The sequence below is a fragment of the Nematostella vectensis genome, chromosome 11 (assembly GCF_932526225.1).
Source record: "Nematostella vectensis chromosome 11, jaNemVect1.1, whole genome shotgun sequence".
NCBI classification, from domain to species: Eukaryota; Metazoa; Cnidaria; class Anthozoa; order Actiniaria; family Edwardsiidae; genus Nematostella; species Nematostella vectensis.
Window position 1 is genome coordinate 5,113,671 of NC_064044.1, and position 20,740 is coordinate 5,134,410.

General features: G+C 41.9%; 3 protein-coding genes across 3 annotated transcripts; all 3 read left to right on the plus strand.

Annotated features, from left to right (window-relative positions):
* The first annotated feature begins 34 nt into the window (after positions 1-34).
* Positions 35-4,643, plus strand: LOC5505929 (F-box/WD repeat-containing protein 2). The gene is made up of 6 exons (XM_001626632.3): positions 35-580; positions 981-1,175; positions 1,671-1,804; positions 2,123-2,209; positions 3,525-3,682; positions 4,123-4,643. Exons 1-6 carry the CDS (start codon positions 82-84, stop codon positions 4,403-4,405), a joined length of 1,356 nt encoding a protein of 451 aa, XP_001626682.2. The 5' UTR covers positions 35-81; the 3' UTR covers positions 4,406-4,643.
* Positions 4,644-8,621: 3,978 nt separating this feature from the next.
* LOC5505930 (putative acyl-CoA synthetase YngI) lies at positions 8,622-9,710 on the plus strand. Its single transcript, XM_032374303.1, has one exon. It carries the CDS (start codon positions 8,622-8,624, stop codon positions 9,708-9,710), a length of 1,089 nt encoding a protein of 362 aa, XP_032230194.1.
* A 6,726-nt stretch (positions 9,711-16,436) lies between these two features.
* LOC5499322 lies at positions 16,437-20,556 on the plus strand. The gene is made up of 5 exons (XM_048734422.1): positions 16,437-16,851; positions 17,683-17,739; positions 18,215-18,448; positions 19,085-19,186; positions 19,639-20,556. The coding sequence occupies exons 1-5, from the start codon at positions 16,678-16,680 to the stop codon at positions 19,873-19,875; spliced, it is 804 nt and encodes a 267-aa protein (XP_048590379.1). The 5' UTR covers positions 16,437-16,677; the 3' UTR covers positions 19,876-20,556.
* Positions 20,557-20,740: the final 184 nt, after the last annotated feature.

A 20,740-nucleotide genomic window follows, 5' to 3' on the forward strand; every position in this document is an offset into this window, starting at 1 on the left:
ATTAAAAAATCCAGCGGTCAATTCTCTTACCAGTCACCCCAGTATGAGGGTAAGGTGCGAGACTGGCACGAGTCAACAAAAATGGCGGATGGAAATGACAAGATATTCGAGACGTGGTTGCAGAAATTTTGCGATTCCTTTGTAAAATTAACAGACACTCAGAAAAACTGTACAATTGAGAGACTCATACCACAATGTGGACCAGAGCAATTGAGACTTTTATCCACGAAGCTCGAAATTCTTGTGAAAAGGGACTTTTTCAAAAGCCTACCACTAGAGTTGGGCGTCCATATTTTAAAATGGCTTGACGTCCGTTCGCTGTGTATTTGTTGTCTTGTGTGCAAAACATGGAATAAGGTGATAAGCAGCTGTCACGACGTGTGGCACACGGCATGTGAGCGTCTTGGGTTCGCTTCACTTCAAGAAAAGGAAAAAGACATTCACTGGAAGCGCGTTTATGCAAAGGGCATGAAACGGGTGCAAGGCTTGCAGGATAAAGGCGCGTTTAAGGTGTCTTATTTATTTGGACATACTGCGAGGGTATTTGCTCTTTCATGTCGGGGTAATTTAATGGCTACAGGTGAGCATGTCTTATTTAGTGTCTGGATCAACCTTAAACGCAATGGAATATTTGTAAACAATATCATGGTGTATGGTATTGCTGGTAGTATTTTCTGCGCGCGGCGAGTAAGGGTGTGTGGTCACAATATCAGAAAATAAATGGCCTTGTCCCTTTTTTGCATGTTTTTCAGATAATGGGGTTTCTGTAAAGTTTGCCGCCAAAGCAAGGATTTGGCAACCTCAAGTGTTGTTTACAGTACTGCCAAATTCCTTCATCTGGAAAATGTTGTATTTGGGGGAGAAAATATTTAAAATGGCATTCTGTATTTAAAGCTGAAAATCGAGGTGGGGGGAGGGGAGGGGGGTTCTTTCTGCTTCAAGCTTGTGTAATTAAAATGTTAAGAGATAATTCCTGACAGGTTCAGATGATAGATCAGTACGCCTATGGGATATTCAATCTGGTCACTGCCTGCACGTTCTCTCTACCCACACCTGTGCCGACATCCTTTTTGACAATGCCCATGTCCTGACTGCTTCCTTTGATAACACTGTGGGATTATGGGAATGGCAGACTGGTCAACAGTTGCAGTGTTACCATGGTCACACAGGAGCAGGTACAGATCACCCTCTGATTGAAAATAGGAATTCTCTTTACTATGTTTCCCTATTTGAATAGTGCAGAGATTTTCATTTCAAATCAGTTACACTGGTGTGATGTACCAGGATAAAATTCTAGGAACTCTCTATTTAAGAAGGGAGCAAGCTTATTAAGAATTGTAGGAGTTTCATATTGCATAGTCAAATTGACTAAGCTACTATTGTCTAAGAGTTGTAATAGCACACAGAATAAAAATGTTCTTCTTAGGAATGATGAAATATGACAACTAAATTGCCTCTGTAACTTTCAACAAATAATTCTTTGTAAGAAAAATTTTACAATCCTTTTCATTGTTTCCCTATGAAAATGATACAAAAGTATTCATATACCAAGATTCAACTGACTACCTTTTTTCAGCTGGTAAAATTTTGCCAAAAGCCTTTATTTGGGTTCCTTTGGACAATGTGCCTATTCTAGCTATGCACCTACTCATATATCTTCTCCTCTTAAGTGTTTTGTGTTGACTGGTGTGAAAGGCTGGATCTGATTGTGTCTGGGTCAGCAGATACCACCATTAAATCCTGGGGCTGGTCCTCAGGAGCTTGTCTCATGACAAGATATGGCCATTCTGATTGGGTAATCAAGGTAAGCTATATCACATGACAAGATATGGCCATTTTGATTGGAAGTTCAAGATTCAACTTTGTCACATGATAAGATATATGGCTATTCTGATAGGATAATCATGTAAGCTAGGCAATCAATAACATGACAAGATATAGTCTTTTTCTTTAAGTTTGTGACATATTTTTAAAGAAACTTTCTCTGCTCCTATCTAATTTACTACTAAACCTGAATGTAATGAGATTCCTAATAGAATTATTGAGTATTGTATGTAGCAAACAAGATAAAAGATTGCTTTGATATTTTGGCTTTACTTCTATTTTTAATGTTCTGTTTAAGGTTATGCTTATGAGTTCAGCTGTAAACTCTTTGACTCATGACAAGGGTGAGGTTGTCCTGCTAAGCATGGATAAAAAGTCCATAAAGGTAAGTATTGTAAGTGGCATGGTAAAAAGACAAATGTTTGAGCCCACTTTCAAAAGAACTGGAACTACTTACAGCTGTTTCTCAGTTGATCAGTGGCAGATCTTTTGGTTTACTATGTGGGTTTCTTGGCATTTCTTGGTTTTTCCGCGACGAAACGACCACTTTCCCTTGTGTTAGGCGCCATCTTGGATTTTTGGCTGTGCGCGAGCTGGATGCGAGAGCAAAAGGCAAAAGCTGGGGGAGGGGGCTTCACAGAAACACCAACATACACCTACTAGTGACTATATGCAAAGAGATAAACTTTTTGTGTGTGTTGCAACCCCCTTAGTTCACGCTACATCCCTTCTGAAAAGACATCCTCCCCTCTCTGCTTTGTAGTTTCAAACATCACGATAATGCATTGTGTGACAAGAGAGATTCGTAATCAGTCACACTTATCCTATTATTTTACATTCAACATTAGGAAACAAATAATGTGAATGACATTTACTGAATGATTCGAATAAGTGTGACTTTTTAGTCTTTGGGGGTCAGCCCCCATTGGAGAGCGGGAGCTTACTTCGTTTTGGCAGAAAACTCAGAGCTTCTGAATCGATTGTGTAGGAAGCTTTATTATTAGCGTAAATTTGTCAACCGAAAGAAATTTGCGCTCATGCTATGGATATATAAGTTGAAGGGATGACAATTAGACCTGTGTTGTAATGTGAGATATCAATGCGAGCTGAATAAAATGAAGATTCATACCATTCAAGTTGTGCTTTTGTTAAGACCTTTTTAAGGGTGGAGAGAGTAAAAATTCTAGGTTGAGGGGGCATTTATTGGGGAAAGGTTGCTTATTTATAGGTCAGGAAGACGCTTATTTAAATTGTTACAGTATACCAAATTCCATAACTTCCCCAAATCTGTCTATAGGAATAGATGCTTTTGCAGACTTAGTATTTTGTAAGCATGACAAAATGGTAGGGTTGATTGCCACATAACTAGGCAAAGGGTCATATCAGGCGCATACACAGGGGGGTGTACAGGGTGTACGCGCATCCCCCCTTGGCGGCCAAAAAGTGGGTCATTCGTCATTAAGGAATCTTCAAGTACTATGCTTTTTTTATGTGATACCTATGACTGCGCACCCCACACTCCCTTGGCGGCCAAAAAGTGGGTCATTTCCTATTAAGGAATCTTCAAGTACTATGCTTTTTCCATATGATTTCTATGACTGAGCACCCTTCCTCAGCCAATCCTGGGTACACGCCTGGATATGAACAGAAATAGAGCCTAAACATAATGACAGCTAAGAGAGACTTCTTTAACTCATTAGGTGTGGTCACTGGAAGAAGCTGAGCCTTGTGCGACTCTTTTCTCTAATGATGACAACATCAGTCTCCACCCGCGTCTCCAGTTTGATGGCCGGTTTATCACATGTGCCTCTGAGGCTGGCATTCATCTATGGAACTTTGAGAACTTACAGCTTGTGAGGTGAGAGATACGCTATAGGCTCCTTGCCTGGGTGGCGCAGTTGGAAGTGACTGTGACTGTCAAAAAGCAGACGCCCTTCATACATGCTCAAGGATCCAGCGTACTTTGCGGGCGCTCCGGAAGGTCACTAACAGTTGCGTACTTTGTGGGCGCTCCCAAAGATCATTAGCGTTAGTGACCTTTGGGAGCGCCTTCAAAGTACGCTGGATCCTCGAGCATGCCCTTAGACACGGCTCAACCACATCAAAGTCCTGCCTTAAAGAACTCCTGTATTTTGACTTCGTCATAGCAGACACCAGGATTGAAATGTGTGATATTAAGTCATGAGCTCGATGTCCTTAAATGGAGATGTCATTGCATGATGGCGAATTCATTTGCATAAATACACATTTTCTGGTTGCATTTACGATAGACTCAATAATCACCTCCTTTTTTCTCAGGTTGTTTGAAGATTCACCTGCCAAATGGCTTGTGGAATATGGAGAATTATTCACCCTACTCTTAGATGCCAGCAACTTACACATAACACGGACACAAAGCCAACGGACTATTACGTCATTTCCGCTTCCGCCTTTCCGACGTTCAGTGAGAGGATCCAACTTTACTTCTGGCTTCTCTGATTGGCTGAACAGTCTAAATCCCGTCATTCAGGACAAACTCGTTTTTGCTGCAAGCATGCCAGACCATAGTATTCTTCTGCTGAAATTCAGTGAGGTTACGTAAGAAAGCAGTGTCTGCTAAAAAATATCCATACTAAAGTTTTTTCTTAATTCTAGAATGATAAAAATTTCTATAATTATATAATGTATAATATTTTTAGCTGATGTCCATCTTAAATCTAAAAAAACAATTAAACATCTATTATTTAATAATTATGTTTAACGAATGATTTGTTTTATGATTTTATCTATTTATATAATCTGTGTTTTTGTCTATACCAAGATTGCTTGATTGAATTTGACTTGCTCGATTTTATTTTGTGTGTGTGTGTGTGGGGGGGGGGGGGGGGGGGGTAGATTTTGTCGGCCCTCCAGATTTTGAGATATTATTATAGAATCAGTAATTTCAAGGTCTTTTTTTTCAACCCGGCCATGTTAGACAGAGCAAAAAAATGGCATGAAAGTTTCGAATTCTCAATATATATAAGCTCAAATTTCCGCATACAAGGAGTTCCTCTGACCAAAAGTTAAATTACAAATTTTATTTTTTTTAGAAGATATGAAATTTAGATATTAGCGAGCAAAGTTGGTATAATTTCTGATGAAAGCCCGACTTCCCTAAAAGGGAGGATAATTCATACTTCGAACATTTGAAAATTGCACTTCAAATCTCATATCTCGAAGAAGAATCCTTAGAAAAAAACACTTTTTGATAATATGGTTTACATAACATAAGGAACCTCTATGCAAAAAATCAAGCTTACCGAAGTTAACCTTACCTTATTTTGGGAAAACTTGTCATTTTTTTGTTTTGTTTCGTCAACCTGATGAGTATGCATGGTTATTGACAGGCCCCGCCCTGACATGCCGCTCAGTTCCACCGATTAATTCACTTCACATTATTACATTGTCAAACCATGATTATAAGACCACAAGTGTTAAAGCCGCATTGCCACCAGTTTACTTCCGGTCGAAAAAACAAAAAATATTTCAAAATATTGAAAGCAATGTGTCTATTGCAAGTTTCTTCGAGGATGCGATTGATAATTTAGAGCGGATGGCATGTTAAATATCCCCGATTCTAATAGATTTTTTTGTCTTTTAACGGTTGAGGTTTCCGTCGGACCTCCGGAAGTGAACTGGTGATAATGCGGCTTTAAGTAATAACATCACGTGATTCCCTGAGGGCGGAAAGACCTTACCCCCCAGACGCTTGCAGCAAAGCCAAAAACTAAAGTGACACCACGCTTTAGGCAGTACAGGAATAGAGGTCCCGTACTTAGCGAAGGCTACTCACAAACAAAAATCAGGATCAAACGTCAAAAAAGGTGAGATAGTGCGTCAATATTATTGTAACGTCGTTTATTACATAACTCCTTGGATGGGGATGTAACAGATTTTTAAGGAGGAATGAAAGAATTTGATGTTAAGTAAAAATTACCTACTGGACTTTGCATTTTGTTGAAATGCAACTCAGTGTAAGAGTCTGCCTCGTCTGGCTTGAGCAGTATTTAAAAAAAAAAAGCCGACAGCGTAAGAAACGGAATTAGACATACCTACCTTTTTATAAAGAGAACAGCCAGATAAATGCTTTAACACTCTATTCCCTCAGAACGAATTTAAAGCACTTCGTTCGAGTCGAAGTCGCCCTGCAGTTTTTTTGCCGATGAAGTTTAACTGAGTCAAACCGGCTATGCCATGCTGACGAGTCCTAATAAGGACGAAACATCTGTCCATGGTTGCCGAACTGCACAGGATAGACTGTGCTAGCGTCCCGTCTTGGCCCGACTGGTGCCAATGTGTGTATGCTAGTGTGCTTTTAAAGTCCACATTCAGAACATTGTTGCTGGTGAGGCGCTGGAGAGAGAAAAAGAGTTAAAAAGGCCCACTTTTTCGGGTTCTCCCCTCCCCTAACATAAATACCATCGTGTGGGGCCCGATGCAGGCGCCGTTTACTACTAGAGCCTTTTTTCAAACGCAATTGTCTGGTACATGGAAGGATCTGAGAAAAAAACGAAAAGATCTCCCAGGCCAAGCCTATTTTAAGCTGATATGGAATTTTTACAATGATCATTATAATACAGGCGAGCTGTTTCATGGAGAAGGACTGCATCACTAAGAAAGGACAGGGCTAACATTAAGAAAGAATTTATTAACGGAAATTTGGATTCACAGAGTGATGTTGAGAAGTTCTCAAACAAATTTGCCGTTGACGTTAAATAGTGCAAGATTACATTCAACACCTTAAAGACCTTGAGCTCCGATCAGGGATGCAAACTGCACAACGAGGAAGAAAACAAAGTGAACTAAAAGAGAAAAAAATTCGAGAAATATGAATGGAAAGCGCTAGTTCTGAAAGGGGAGATCAAGGGTTTGAAGGTATACGAGCTGAACAAAGGATGACAAGGATGACGAAATTAAGTTTATAACTAAACATGTTCTTTTACATGATGCTCAAAAGACCAAGACTGCTGCACGTACCCATGAAGATTTACAAGGTGGGGATAACGCTGAAGACGACAACTATAGCGACATTGACGATGGAGAATTTTCAGATTCAGAAGAAGATTTTGTATTGAATGATTTAGATGATGTAATCGACTCAGAGAACGAGGATACGGTTGACAACTCGATATAACAGTCAGAAGGCGAGGTTACTCTACGATCTGGCCGCCAGGCTACCACATGGCGTGGTCGGTTTGCACCTTAGAAAACGTCGAACATGTCATTTCTCAGTTTTAAATGATCAGAATATATCATTGTATAATAAAAGATGTCACCATTGTTACTGATGAATATTGTCATCTTTCTGCCCTTTCACATAACCCCTGGAAAAAGCCTGGAAAAAGTTGATAAACCCTTCTCAAAATCACCCAACCCATCCTTCGCTGTTAATAATGAACGCTCCCTTATATGCGTAAACAAGGTGACGTAGAACAAGAGCGTATATAAGAAAATGCACACCACCACCCCATCCCCCCCCCTAAGTACTGAATGTTGATTGAGTACTAAGGGCTGTCGCTAACAAGGGCACAAAACGGATCTGTTCTGTTTTTGCTGGCTTAAAGATGTTAGAACGTGTTTCGGGAAGGGGGCTCGTTGTATTTCCATTCGCTAAGACATCACGTGGCCACACCTCCTACCACGGGAATTAGGATAATTTGTCAGCGATTTCTTTATAAGATAAACAAAAATGAGTCCCCAATTTGTGTTGAATATTTAACAAAGCGATAAAATATTTCTTACCTTAATCCGAAAAGTCTCCTGTGCCTTCTGAGTTAGCGAAATTCTTTTTGGTTGCCTCTTGTTCTATTTCTATTTCTCTTGTCTAAAAACCCTAGCGATCGTTTGTTTTCAAGTCTCGAAACATTTGAACGGTACTGTGTAACCATAGCCTCTTTGGTGTTCGTGACAGGCCCGAGCCCTCTCCGAACCTAACTTCGTATTTAGGTTCTATATAAAATAAGAAGGGAATGAAACAACGCTCGATTCCATTGTTCAAAACCTGCCTAGTTACGGCCAATGTTGTGATGTTGGTATGAGACATGATTGATTGAGAGCTCACCCTCTCTTTGAACTTATCTCGCCGCCGACAGGTGATCGGGGCTAATTTTGTCTAGGCGGGAAAAAGAAATGTTTTCCCACTCAAATATCGAAAGATGTCACATAACTGCCACATGAATTTGAATTTTTACCCGGAACAACAGAAAATTCTGCAAGCTATCGACAGAGGGCAAAGTGTTTTATTTTTAATGGAGAAGTGAATAAGGGGGATAAAGCAAATCAAATAATTTTCTGGTCATCGGATGCCATTTAACTTTTTGGATGAAGAAATGCAACGGTCCGTAGAAACATTTTTAAAAATGAACCCCGATCCCTGCACTTGTCGTATGCCCGGGCGTGTGTCGGCGGCGCGATAAGTTCAAAGAGAAAGTGAGCTGTCAAGGGCAGTGTCAGGGACAGTTCGCTCAGATTAGGCATCGCAACTTGACATGGTTTTCTAAACAAACACTGAGAGCGCATCGCAAACAAGGCACATTTCAGCCAAATTAGATGGAATTTCGTGGTTTATTATCAGAATTTAGCCTAACAAACTTTGTTCTTACCGCCCTTGCACAAAAGGCATTTTTTAAACTGCTTTGTACTTCCTAACATTTGTGTTCAAAAAGCGCCATTATTATTAAGTCAGCGTCTCGCCTTTCTCTTTACGAGCAATCCAAGTTTTGTTTACACACGGCTTAACTAATTTTTACCCATAATTCAATGTTGCAGGTTGTAGAATGCCCAAGCCTTTGAGTTACTATCACCAGCCCTACGAGGCCCCTCTAGAACACAGGACCCTTTTCCAACTCCTAGACCATCATGCTTCTAAATTTCCAAATAAGGAGGCGATCATCTACCGAGACGAGAACAACAACCGAAAATCGCTGACTTTCCAAGAATACAGGGATCAGTCCAGGGTTCTTGCAGCCAAATTGACGGAGTTAGGACTAAGGCGAGGTCACTTGGTTCTCGCCCTGTTGCCCAGTGAAATGGAGTTCGCTATCGTCCAAATGGCGCTTGGGCGGATTGGGGCTGTTTTCATGGCGCTCGAAAAAGACGATGACTTAACAGTCACAAATCTAAGGGATCAAATTCACTGCGTCTTTTATTCAGTTGACAGCGATGAGATGCGAGATGCAATACCTAAGGCAGTAGAACTAGATCAATTCAAAGCGGCTGTTTACATTGGGTCCCATATCACACCACCAAATATGTCAAAGATCTACGATTACCACGCGCTTTTTTTACAGGAGCAAACAAGCGATTACTTAGTCCTAGACCAAGCCGGAGCGGAAGTGAAAATGGAGGATCCTTTTGTTGTCCTTTTTACTTCCGGTAGCACAGGGAGACCAAAACCGATAATGTACACCAATCATGGGTTCGTGAATGGGGCAATCGTGACTCAGCATCTTTACCATACCAGTCAGGACGCTATCATTTTTAGCGATTCACCGCTGGACTGGATAACGGGCTTCGGCTTTGGCCTGGCTATGGTGCCGCTTCTTGGAGCAACGCTTGTCATGTTTCCGCCAAATCTGTCAGTCAAAGGACACGTTACCCTAACGATTTTGGAAATCATTGAGGAAGAGAAATGCACTCATGGCATACTTTTGTCTTACCTTTTGATTGACATGACGTTATGCCCAGAAATCTCGAGGTTTGATGTGAGCAATCTCAAGTCCATTCTGACTGGAGGTCAGCTCATGGATAAAGCTCTGATGAAGAAAGTCCTGGATACGTCTCTGATGAAGAAAGTCCTGGATATGTCTCTATTAACCTTGGCTATGGTTCTACTGAGACGTACAACGTTGCGAGGCAGACGCTGACAAGGGAGAGTCCTCAGTGGATTACGGCTCGTTGAATGTGCTTCAAGGAATGGAGGTGAAAGTGTTGGACGAGGATGGAAATGTTGTTCCTGTTGGCACACAAGGTCTGTATATACAAAGAACATAATATAGCAGTAGCTATATATTGTGGAAGATGGCGCAGGTTGAGTGTGCACAGTCTTTCATTGAGGTGGTAGATTGTGGATAAAGGATGGATTAGGATAGGATTGTGGTTCCTTTTGGCTCACAAGACAAGGCCGTAGCAGGGGGTGGGGCACTGGGGGCATTTACCCCCCCTCCCCCAATATTAAAAAATATATATAAGGAGATGACCAATTGGGGTATTGTCTTAATGTTTTTGTATTGTGCCTCCCTCAAACCCACCCCCCCCCCCCCCCAATCTTACATGGCTTGCTACGGCTCTGCACCACCAGAGCCTAAAGGTCTACATGGATATTATAGTTATTATTATATTATTACAGTTATTACAGTTATTATTATATTATTATTATTGGAGGGACTTTTCTGACCATCCCCGCAAGTCCCAAAAGTCAAGTGAGTACACCACTCTGAGGTGAAGGTTTTGGGATTAAGTTCAAATATATCTTGCTTAAAGGTTCTTCAGTCTTGTTAGCCTGCGTAGCAAGCGTTTCTGTGGAGTTTCATGGAAATGACGAACAAAACTGCGCTCGCCCCATTCTTCGCGAAACGCTTGCTACGGGTTATGTAGGACTGGGACTAGCGCATGCGCGTGGGTTCCAAGATAGCGGAATACGTTCAGAACTGAAAACCCGTTGTTGTTTTAGCAACTGTTACATACTTTATTTTATAGCGTTATAACTGTTACATTGGTGGCAGCCAAGATGTGATCGAGGACTGTTTTGCACGACGCTAAGTTCAGTGGACGAGAAGATATTAGGAAATTCCTACGTGATTTCGAGATTTATGTCTCGCTAAATGAATGGCAAGACGAGAAGGCAGGGCAGTATTTAGCCGTTTATCTGAAAGACGAAGCGAAAGCTTTCTACCATGAGCAGGAGGATTCAGTTAGAAGAAGTTACCGGGCCTTGTGTAAAGCATTGAAGGACAGATTTGAAGGAGGGCTAGCAATACTAAAATACAAAAAGGAATTTGCCGAGCGAATTAGAGCTGAAGGGGAGCCGCTCCACTCGTATTTATCTGCTCTACGACTCGCTTACTCAAGGGCTCATGTCCCACCTGTAGTTGAAACGCTACCAGAAGACCCGACTGATGCACAAAGGGACAGGCACTCCCGACAGGAAGCAGCTTTTGATTATTATAACACCAGAGCTAAGGAGGACATTCTGTGTCAATTTATCAACGGGCTAAATTCCAAGCTGAGGGAGATACTGGTCCGTCAGGACGATTTGTTAAAAACAAGTAACCCACAGCAAGTACTGGGTGCTATTCAAGATGGGATTAATGACCTAGTTGACAAACGTGTCGAAGAGAAGGTCACGGCAGCTATCAGAAAGGGAGGAAAAAACGCTTTCTAAAGGAGAGGTCCAAGGCCCACGGATTTATGCGGAAAGTGCAAAGGAAAGGGACATTGGGCTAGAGACTGCCCATCCGTAACGGGGAATAATATAAACGAGAAAAAGGCTGGCGGATCACCCCGACACCAGCCTTAAGAACACAAAAGGGGGTCAACACAGTGCAGACAGGGTGTCGACGACACTCATACAAAGTTGAGGCAAAGGTGAACCAAGTGAAGTGCACCTTTTTGATCGACACAGGCGCAGAGGTGAGTGTAATAAGCTCATCAGTACCAGGCCTTATAATAACAGAGTCCAAAGTGCATCCAGTTTCAATAACACGTGAACCCATTGGGGTGAGAGGGGAATCCCAAGTGACATTGTTGCTGGGAGGTCGGGGGATGTCATGGAGGTTCCTGGTGGTGGATGACCTTGCAGACTCGGTATTGGGGGCCGATTTTATTGATGCCCAGCATAGGGAATGGTGGGGTTTAAGGGACAATAGTCTTTTTCTTGATGACCAGGAAATCCCGCTTGTCTCTAGTAAGTGCAGATCACTATCGGTTGAGGATGATGCTACCCCTGTAGATGCCTTCTGTACCATTGATCTTCCAGCCAGGCATCAGGCATTTATACCCTTGCGGTGTAAAGATAATTGTAACAGAGAGGGGATGTTTAAAGCAACCACAACACCAGGAGGGGTACTTTTGACAAAGGCACTTGTTTCAGGCAAGAAGTTCTGGGTGAAGGCTGTTGATCTGTCCCAATCACCAGTCACCCTGTATAAGAATCAGAAAGTGGGTAGTCTGACTACCGTGGATACAGTTTCCGAGCCCCTTAGTTCTAAGGAGACACTGGTAGCTGGGGGGTTTATGACAATGATAATGTCATAAACTTGAAAAAGCTTGGTATTGACTTGTCGGACAGTGAACTAGGCATCAATGAAAGGGAGAAACTAGAAAATCTGTTGACCTCGTATGCTGATGTGTTTTCGCAGGGAAAACGAGACATAGGAAAATGTAGTGCTAACGTTCAGCATCATATTCATTTGAAGCCAGGGACAACTCCAGTGAAGCAACAGCTGCGCAGAATACTCTTTTGCATACAGGGAAGAAGTAAAGACAGACCTAAAGGCTATGCTGGAGGACGGTGTTATTGAGAAGTCATCATCAGAATGGGCAAGTCCACTAGTCATTGTTCGAAAACCTTCCGGGGGGCTTAGAATATGCGTAGATTACAGAAAGCTCAACGAAGGTACGCGGGTTACCAGCTACCCCTTGCCCAACATCACCGAGTCCTTAGACCGTCTGGCCGACGCATCTTACTTCACAACGATCGATATGGGGTCTGGGTATCACCAGGTTAAAGTTGCACCCGAGGACAGAGCTAAGACAGCTTTTACAACCCCGTTTGGATTGTACCAGTACTGTCGCATGCCCTTTTGCCTGGCAGGGGCACCTGGAACGTTCCAATCAGTAGTAGAGGATATGTTGCAAGTCCTAGATGCAAATGATATGATGTCCTACTTAGACGACGTCATCTGTTTCCACTCTAGCTTTGAAGAACATCTAAGAGGGATAGAGAGGATGCTGCAAGCAGTAAGGGCATCTGGTTTTAAGCTGTCGGGTAAGAAGTGCCAGTTTGCAACAAGATCAGTGAAGTTCCTGGGTCATGTTATTGACCAGAACGGTGTCAGGCCTCAACCAGAGAAGCTAGATATCATCCGTCAGTTGGAGACCCCAACCAACGAAAAAGAGCTGCGGAAGTTCATCGGTGTGTGTACATTCTGGAGACGCTTTGTTAAAGGCTTTTCAGAGGTTGCTGCCCCACTTCACGATCTGCTCAATAAGCAGGATTACTGCTGGTCCCCAGAATGTGATCAGGCGTTTGAGAGCTTGAAACAGCTGTTGTGTACGTCAGTCACACTGTCTCTACCATCTCAACATGGACGGTTCGCAGTGACGTGTGATGCCTCTAACCGGGCCATCGGATACTATCTAGAGCAGACAGACAGAGATGGAGTGAAGCGACCGGTGGCGTTCGGAGGAAGAAAGCTAAACAAAGCTGAATGCAACTACTCTACCACAGAGAGAGAATGCCTTGCGGTTATCCAGGCCCTGAAAGCTTATCGCCCATACCTACTAGGCGAGGAGTTTGATCTCTATACTGATCACCAGTCCCTGAAGTGGCTCTTGACTAGGACACAAGAACATAGTGGCCGGCTATGGAGATGGTGGATAAGTTCAGAGAGTTTCAGTGCAAGGTGCACCACATTCCTGGCTCGAAGAACACGGTTGCAGATGCATTGAGTAGAATTCAGAATGTAACCACTAGTGATGTTGCAGAGTGGTCGATGGAGTACATAGTTCAGCAACAGGACAGTTGTCCGGTCACCAAGGAAGTGAAGCTGTGGTTATTACACAAGCCACCGGCTCAACAGGACGTGCAAGGAAAGGAGCTCCGAGCATTCTACAAGGAAATTCCTAACCTAACTCTGGGTGAGGATGGTGTGCTTCGACACACGAAAGAGGACAGAATAGAGGTGTTACCCAAGTCGTGATTCCATCTACTCTGACGAAAAGGGTGTTGCAAATGCTACATGATGATGCAGGGCACCTTGGAGGCACTAAGACACTTCAAAGGATACGAGACAGATTCCAAGAGAATAACAGATGGCTGGATTCCAAGACATGGAGCACCCGAACAACTGCATAGTGACCAGGGAGCTAATCTAAACAGCCAGAACATCGAGGAGATTTGTTAGTATTTGGAGGTGTTGAAGACAAGGACGACACCATTTCATCCTCAGTCTGATGGTTCTTCAGAAAGAAGTATACGAACCGTTAACGCAATGTTGGCCAAAGTAGTGAGTGACGATCAAAAGAACTGGGATCTCTACCTATCCTCTACCTGTTTGGCATACAACACAGCAGTTCACAGTAGCACTGGACATACTCCTAGCTACCTGGAGTTTGGACGAGAGTTGCGCCTTTCAACTGACTTAGTTGACACCGCTTTTATGTCAGGAGTGCGGCTGGAACATGCAAAGTTTGCGTTGCAATTAAAGAGCCGTCTCCAGAAAGCTTATAAAGTGGCTAGGGACACTCTTCAACTGTCTCATCAGTCTCAGAAGAGCTATTATGATCGCTGGGCAAAAGAGAAAATCTTCAAGAAAGGTGATCAGGTTTTGTGGTTTGACAAGAAGACGAGAAGAGGGAGGTATATGAAGCTGAACCGACCGTGGAGTGGACCCTGGATAGTGGTAAAACGGCTGAATGAAGTTGTGTATCGGATAAAGTATTGTGGTCAGGATAAACATGTTGGACTGAAGACACGTGTAGTACACCACAATCAGCTTAAGCCATTCTTGGGGAGTCTTGACACATCTGAAGTCCAGGTGGCCTCAAAGCCACAGGCCCATAACGAACATCTGACCCCACTGTCAAACAACTCTGACCGGAAACTTACAGTGATAGAAGAAGATGAGTCGGTTCACCGGGATGAAGTAGAGGTGACTGACGAGCCACAGGAAGATAATCCAGAGTATGATGAACCAACTCCTAGGAGACCTCAGCGTGTTCATCACCCCCCGATTTGGATGAGAGATTACAACACTGAGGGAAAAAATATTGGGACATATTTCTAGATAGGAAGGGGACAGTGTAGGACTGGGACTAGCGCATGCGCGTGGGTTCCAAGATGGCGGAATACGTTCAGAACTGAAAACCCGTTGTTGTTTTAGAAAATGTTACATACTTTATTGTATAGCGTTATAACTGCTACAGTTACGGGTAATATGATTATGTTTATAACAACAAAGTGATAAGCAGAGTCGTAGCAGGCCACCTCCTGCTAGGGCACTAATAATGTAAGAAAGTAGTATCTCATTTTCTGTGTTTTTCAACAGGTGAGATGTACGTGAGAAGTGTGTCGATCTTTCATTCATTGAATGCTATAAGGGTACAAGGTTCCTACCCGGAAAATAGTAAAACACCGACAAATTGGTTTCGAACAAAAGACCGGGTAATCATGACACCGGACGGAAGAGTGAAGGTATTAAAGTTATGCTGAACAAAGGAGTTTTCATTAAATACCCTGGATGGAGAAGGGGGACGGGTGGGGCTCCGATTAAAAGTGCCATCTTAGAGGGGACAGAAATCCTGGGTGTTTTAAAAGTTGAGCAACGAAAACTTTTCGCGAACTTTGAAATTTTAATTTTTCCTGAGTGTCGTAATTCACCCCCCCCCCCTCTCTCTCAGGGTATTTTATAAACACTCCCTAAAAGTACCTTGGTGCAGTCATCAGGGGGGTGCAACTAACAGCAATGTTTGACTGCCCTTTATTCAGATTCTTGGTCGCATGGACAACCTTATCAAGTGTGCCACGGAATCCATTCAACCCGCCGAGGTGGGGCATCATCTCCGAACACGAAAGAGTAATCAGCGTCATCGCAGTCGGCGTACCTGATCAGCGGCTGTATGAAACCGTCTGCGCATGCGTTGTGCTGAAACTTGTCAATAGGGAGACGGAAAAGTCAATGCTTTCTGATGTAGAAAAATGGTGTGATGACAAATTTTACCTTCATACTAACGGCATGACCAACCGTCCTGTCCATTGGGCAGTATTCAAGAAATTCCCTGCTACAAGAACTGGCAAGATGGATAGGAGAGCTTTGAGAGAACAAGCCATGAAAAAACTTGGGATGGCTTAGGTTTTTTAAGGGGGGTGGGTTGAGTGACACGCCTGTACAACCCTTCCAAATGGTGTAAATGATCATTTTTTTAATATATAATAGTTTTCTTCATAGAATACAACACATAATCGTCATCAGCAAAAGCTATTTACATATTTTTTTTAAAATGGATCAATTGAAATTTCCCGATGATTAAAATTAATATCCTATACTTAAGCTTCCCCTAATACTGCAAGGGTCTAACAAACACTTCAGAATTGCCAGAATCTAACTCATGAGATGGCCTTTTGGCGAGCCACAGCACAGGAGCTCGCCGAACCGATTGGAAGACGATCGCGGAATCCTGTTGCATAGTACCCTGGGTGTGGTCAACAGCAAGTTTTACCCCCTTGAAGATTTCAAGAAGAAATTTAAGAAGGAATTTCCAGTTCTAAGCTCTAAAAACAAACACATTTTCTGTTTCCGAAATAGCGCTTTTTAACACGCTACCACCATACAAATCTCTTTTTTGAATACATTAACGTAATGGAGCGGATGGGGGGGGGGGGGGGGGCGGGGAGTAAGCGATGCCCGCCAATTATACCCTGGATTTGCTGCCAAGAAAGGGCTACTCTCTCCTCTCGCGCGTTTTTTCTTGCCATAGGAATCACAAAACTCCGAAAACCGTCTTCCCCGGCTCGCTCCGATTTTTTTTAGCTTGTCTCCCTTCCCTCCCATACTTTTTTTATTTGTGCCTCGTTTCCATGTAGAAGAAAAAGGTTTTTGTGACCAAAACAATATGGCGGAGGAATTACACTATTATTCCGTAAAAGCAGGGCTTCACATAGGTGTTGTAGACGTACTCTGTGGGCTTATCAGCATCGGTATAGGAGCATTTAATACCAGGAACGACGAACACACCGTTATAACAAAATTCCAGGCCGAAGGTTTGCCGATATGGACCGGTATATTGGTAAGCTTGGAAACGAAGCTCTTTGTTTGTGTAAGAAAATTATGAGCTTTTTTATTGCGTGATTTATTCTTAATAACTTAAACTTTCAGTAATATAAGGTTTTATTATTCGCCCGCACTTGCGTTGCCGTTACTTTCTTGTTTTGATTTTTTGTGTGTGACCTTTATCGGCGAATTGCTGAAATATCTGTTTTGACAGCTCTTTGAACGGGTTTTGACAAGATGAAAGCGTATTGAAAATTTGTCACCTCACAAAAATTAATCAGATAGCCATTGCTACCTATACCAATGTTTGTAACTACGTAATCTATGAAGCCTTTATTCACATTGCTTAGAAACAAAATGTTTTTTGAGACTTGATTTTTTCTAAATTCTATCGAAACCTGTAGCAACAAAATAATTCGTAATAAGAGTTAAGCTTATCCCATTTTAGATCAAATTGGCGCAAAATTTATTATGTTTTATTAAAACCACGAGCTGTTTTTAATTAAATTACCTTTTATGTCTTTAGAAATTGAACTCTTAGAGAAAATAACATACTTTTCTATTTAAATTTTGTAATAAAGAAGCTTGCAAAATCATCTATTTTGAATACCATAATAATAAACTATTCAATATTATGCTCCAAAATGGTTGAAACCCGTGAACTCAAATTAAGTGATTTCGCACTTGTTAAATTTGCTGTTATACCCTTAAATATTTTATTTCCAATCAATATTATATGACTACAAAGAAGATACTTTTTAGAATGAAACAACACCCCTCCTATTCTTCATTTACATATTACCTACTTCTGTTTAAAGTTGTTTTTGATCCAATTACGTTTCTTTAGTTTGTTATCACTGGAGGTGTTGGAATATTGACCTACAAAAATCCTAGAAAATGTATTGTAAGTATGATTTGATATTTGCCTGTAGCCAGGAGACTGGGAGACTGGGAAGAACTAACCCCTTTTCACTGGAAGGTCTGCTAAAATGAAGGAAAATTAAGTACCACTGCAAGCTAGAATGAGCTACCATAAGTTTCTTAAAGTTTCCCTGCCTCAAAAAGCACCTACTGTACCCCTTTGGTTCCTGCTAAGAATATGGGCATCCCAGAATACATCTTGGACACCCATTTGTTTCTTACTATTTCACTTACGGCGCCTTAATGAATAGTGGACTCCTTTAGCAGTCAAGGGAGGTGTCCATGCACCCACCCCTAGTTGTGCACCTGCTATTTTACACAACCCTTATCTGTTGTTCTTATCTTCTTTGCAGATCCCCTATTGCTTGCTTTATCAGTCTGTTCATGGCATAAGCCCCATCTATTGCATACAGTAAATTACACCCTTTAAGGGTTGGTTGTTCCTATTTTCTTTGCAGGTCGTCCTTTTCATGCTCCTTTCAGTCTTGTCTACGGCATCAGCCATTTTAGTGTTCTGGGAGATCCTCCCCTTGCTTCTCTCTGGAAAGAAGGACGTTCCATGGAACCTATCCTATGGCTCGTTTCTAGGCCTCTGTGCCATTGTATTTGTTATTAGTATGAAGGGCATATATATTTCATTCAAAGCAACATTCATGTACAGTAGTTGTAGAAAACGGCAGCCCCCAAGAGAGGTGAGTGTCACCAAGTGCTACTGTTTTTCACCGACATGCAACTTACAGACAATTTGGTATTTGATGGTTAAGTTTGCCCATTTTTGAAGCATCTCTTCAAGAGAAAAGCTATTTCCAGTTCTTTTGTGAAAAATGGCCTTTTTTTCTAGTCCCAGTATCATGCTACCTTATGCTAAGAGTTTTCTCTATACCAAACCGCCTCCCCCTTCACCCTAAAAAATGGTGTATCCCATCTCTGATAAAACGTAAAGCAGAGTTTATGCTAGATGAAGTATTATAAATGTTAGCTAACAAATGCTGGGCAGGAAAATGCGTTCAGCTTAGCAAGGTGAAGCCAGAAGCACTGACACATGATGATGCACATTGTCACCAGTTTGCTTCCGGGGCCCAATGGAAACCTCAACCAACAAACAATCTATTAGAATCTGCACTATCCAAGGCCATCTGCCCTAAATTATCAGTAACATCTTAAGACTACCAATAGACACTGCTTTTTACAATTTGAAATTTTTTGTTTCACGTTAAAAATCATCAGAGATTGTTTCGTTATCGACCCCAAGTAAACTAGTGACAATGTGGCTTTAAGTTCAGTGTAATCCTTCTCAACTCACTGACTATCCCCTTGTCCTTTCACAGCCACAGCCAGCAGTACTAGACATAGGGCCGGCATTGGACCAGAGATCCCAGATAGAGGAAAGACACCTTTCAAGATGCAATCGTCCTTCCCCTTCACACAGGGTTAGACATTTTCTAGTAAAAACAATAAATCCTAAATTGAAAAAGTCTGGTTTTGAGTAGCTTTGCCCATTAATAGGCAGGTCAATCCCTAGGCTTTAAAATCAAGATTAAAGCTGCAATTTCTTGTGTAGACGGGGCTTGAACATTAAATCAAGAGGCTTTTGGCCTAAAAAATACTATTGTGGACACTGTAATGAGTTATTTTTAATCTGCTCAAATTCTTGGAGGTTTTTTTAGGGAGACCAAAAGGCCTAAACTTTGATAAGACAAGTCATGGAAGATAAAATGGCATGTTGACATCTTTGGAAATTATAGTCTATTTAGTGGAAGCAAGCACAATGAGCTCTCTTTTCCCCCAATTGGGTTGGAATCCTTGCTAGATTTCTTCCAAATTAATGCAATAAGCATTATTCCAGATTGTTTTCTCAACCATTTTTCATTGTTGTGTATAGGGTGCTTCATCATCATCTAGGAGTCATCGTCAACACCGACCATACAGCTCATCTGACAGGTCCAGGCGGCATTCAAGGGAACGTCAACACTGCAGAGAACTTAGCCCCTTACAGCCCACACCCCTCACACAGCCACGCCCACCTCCTCCACCATATCGGACTCTCAAATTCCCACACTTGCCAGCATACTCAGAAATTGAAGCCACACCCCCACCTCCACCGTACACTGAAAAATAGGTAGAGCACATTTTAGAGATTTTAAATTATTTAATGAATTTTATTGTGCAGTGTACATATATTTATATGTATACTGTAGATCGAAAGATATATGTGCTATGTCCTTTGTCATATAGAAGGATGGGTATAGTACAGATTGTTTAAATAACAAATAAGGCTAGCCAAGGCTTTGACTCGTGGTTACTCAAAATACAGTATCATAAAGTGTTTTGCTTGGGCTATCAATTTTAGGTAAGACCCAGTGTTTGCTGGAATTTTTGATAAATACATTAAATGTGTGAGACATATCTCATTGAAAAGTGGGCCAACAGTTCTCAGCACTCCTTCTTTACCACTCCACCACAACTGTTTTCACAAAAATGGATTTGTCTAGTGACCAGTCTCTGGAAATCTCGTTTTTAGTTTGTTTCTTGTTATTGTTCAAACTGGGGTAGGGCTGCAGGGATCATAGCTAGGAATTGCAGGGGAAAGCTGCCCCCTCTAGATTGTAAATTTCACAAAGGAAATGGACGAAAGGATGTGTCTGCCCCAACAGTGATTATAAAAAAAGGTCATATATAGTGGGACATTACTGTACTTTTAAATTATTTGTGAATATATTTTGTGCAATATGAGAATAACTCATGCTTTTGTAAATTTGACACCATATACATAACAAATAAAGTTAAACTTCAGTCTCAACTTCATCTTTAGGTAAATGTTCCACTCTGCTAAGAGTGCTTTTTCCACTCTATAATTACTTCCTTGTCTTAGGGTCCAGCTAAGACCAGCTAACTGATGTCTTGACTGACCCCACCCGCTTCCAGTTATCCACATCTAGAAACATTATCTGTGGAGTTCTCCAAGGGTCAATTCTGGGGTTGCC

Bases quoted from the DNA above. Each gene is read 5' to 3' on its own strand.
- LOC5505929 (XM_001626632.3), top strand. From the start codon at position 82: ATGGCGGATGGAAATGACAAGATATTCGAGACGTGGTTGCAGAAATTT. The intron at 1,805-2,122 runs GTAAGCTATATC...GTTCTGTTTAAG, and splicing joins ATTCTGATTGGGTAATCAAG to GTTATGCTTATGAGTTCAGC. The intron at 3,683-4,122 runs GTGAGAGATACG...CTTTTTTCTCAG, and splicing joins GAGAACTTACAGCTTGTGAG to GTTGTTTGAAGATTCACCTG.
- LOC5505930 (XM_032374303.1), top strand. From the start codon at position 8,622: ATGCCCAAGCCTTTGAGTTACTATCACCAGCCCTACGAGGCCCCTCTA.
- LOC5499322 (XM_048734422.1), top strand. From the start codon at position 16,678: ATGGCGGAGGAATTACACTATTATTCCGTAAAAGCAGGGCTTCACATA. The intron at 17,740-18,214 runs GTAAGTATGATT...TTTTCTTTGCAG, and splicing joins AAAATCCTAGAAAATGTATT to GTCGTCCTTTTCATGCTCCT. The intron at 19,187-19,638 runs GTTAGACATTTT...TGTTGTGTATAG, and splicing joins GTCCTTCCCCTTCACACAGG to GGTGCTTCATCATCATCTAG.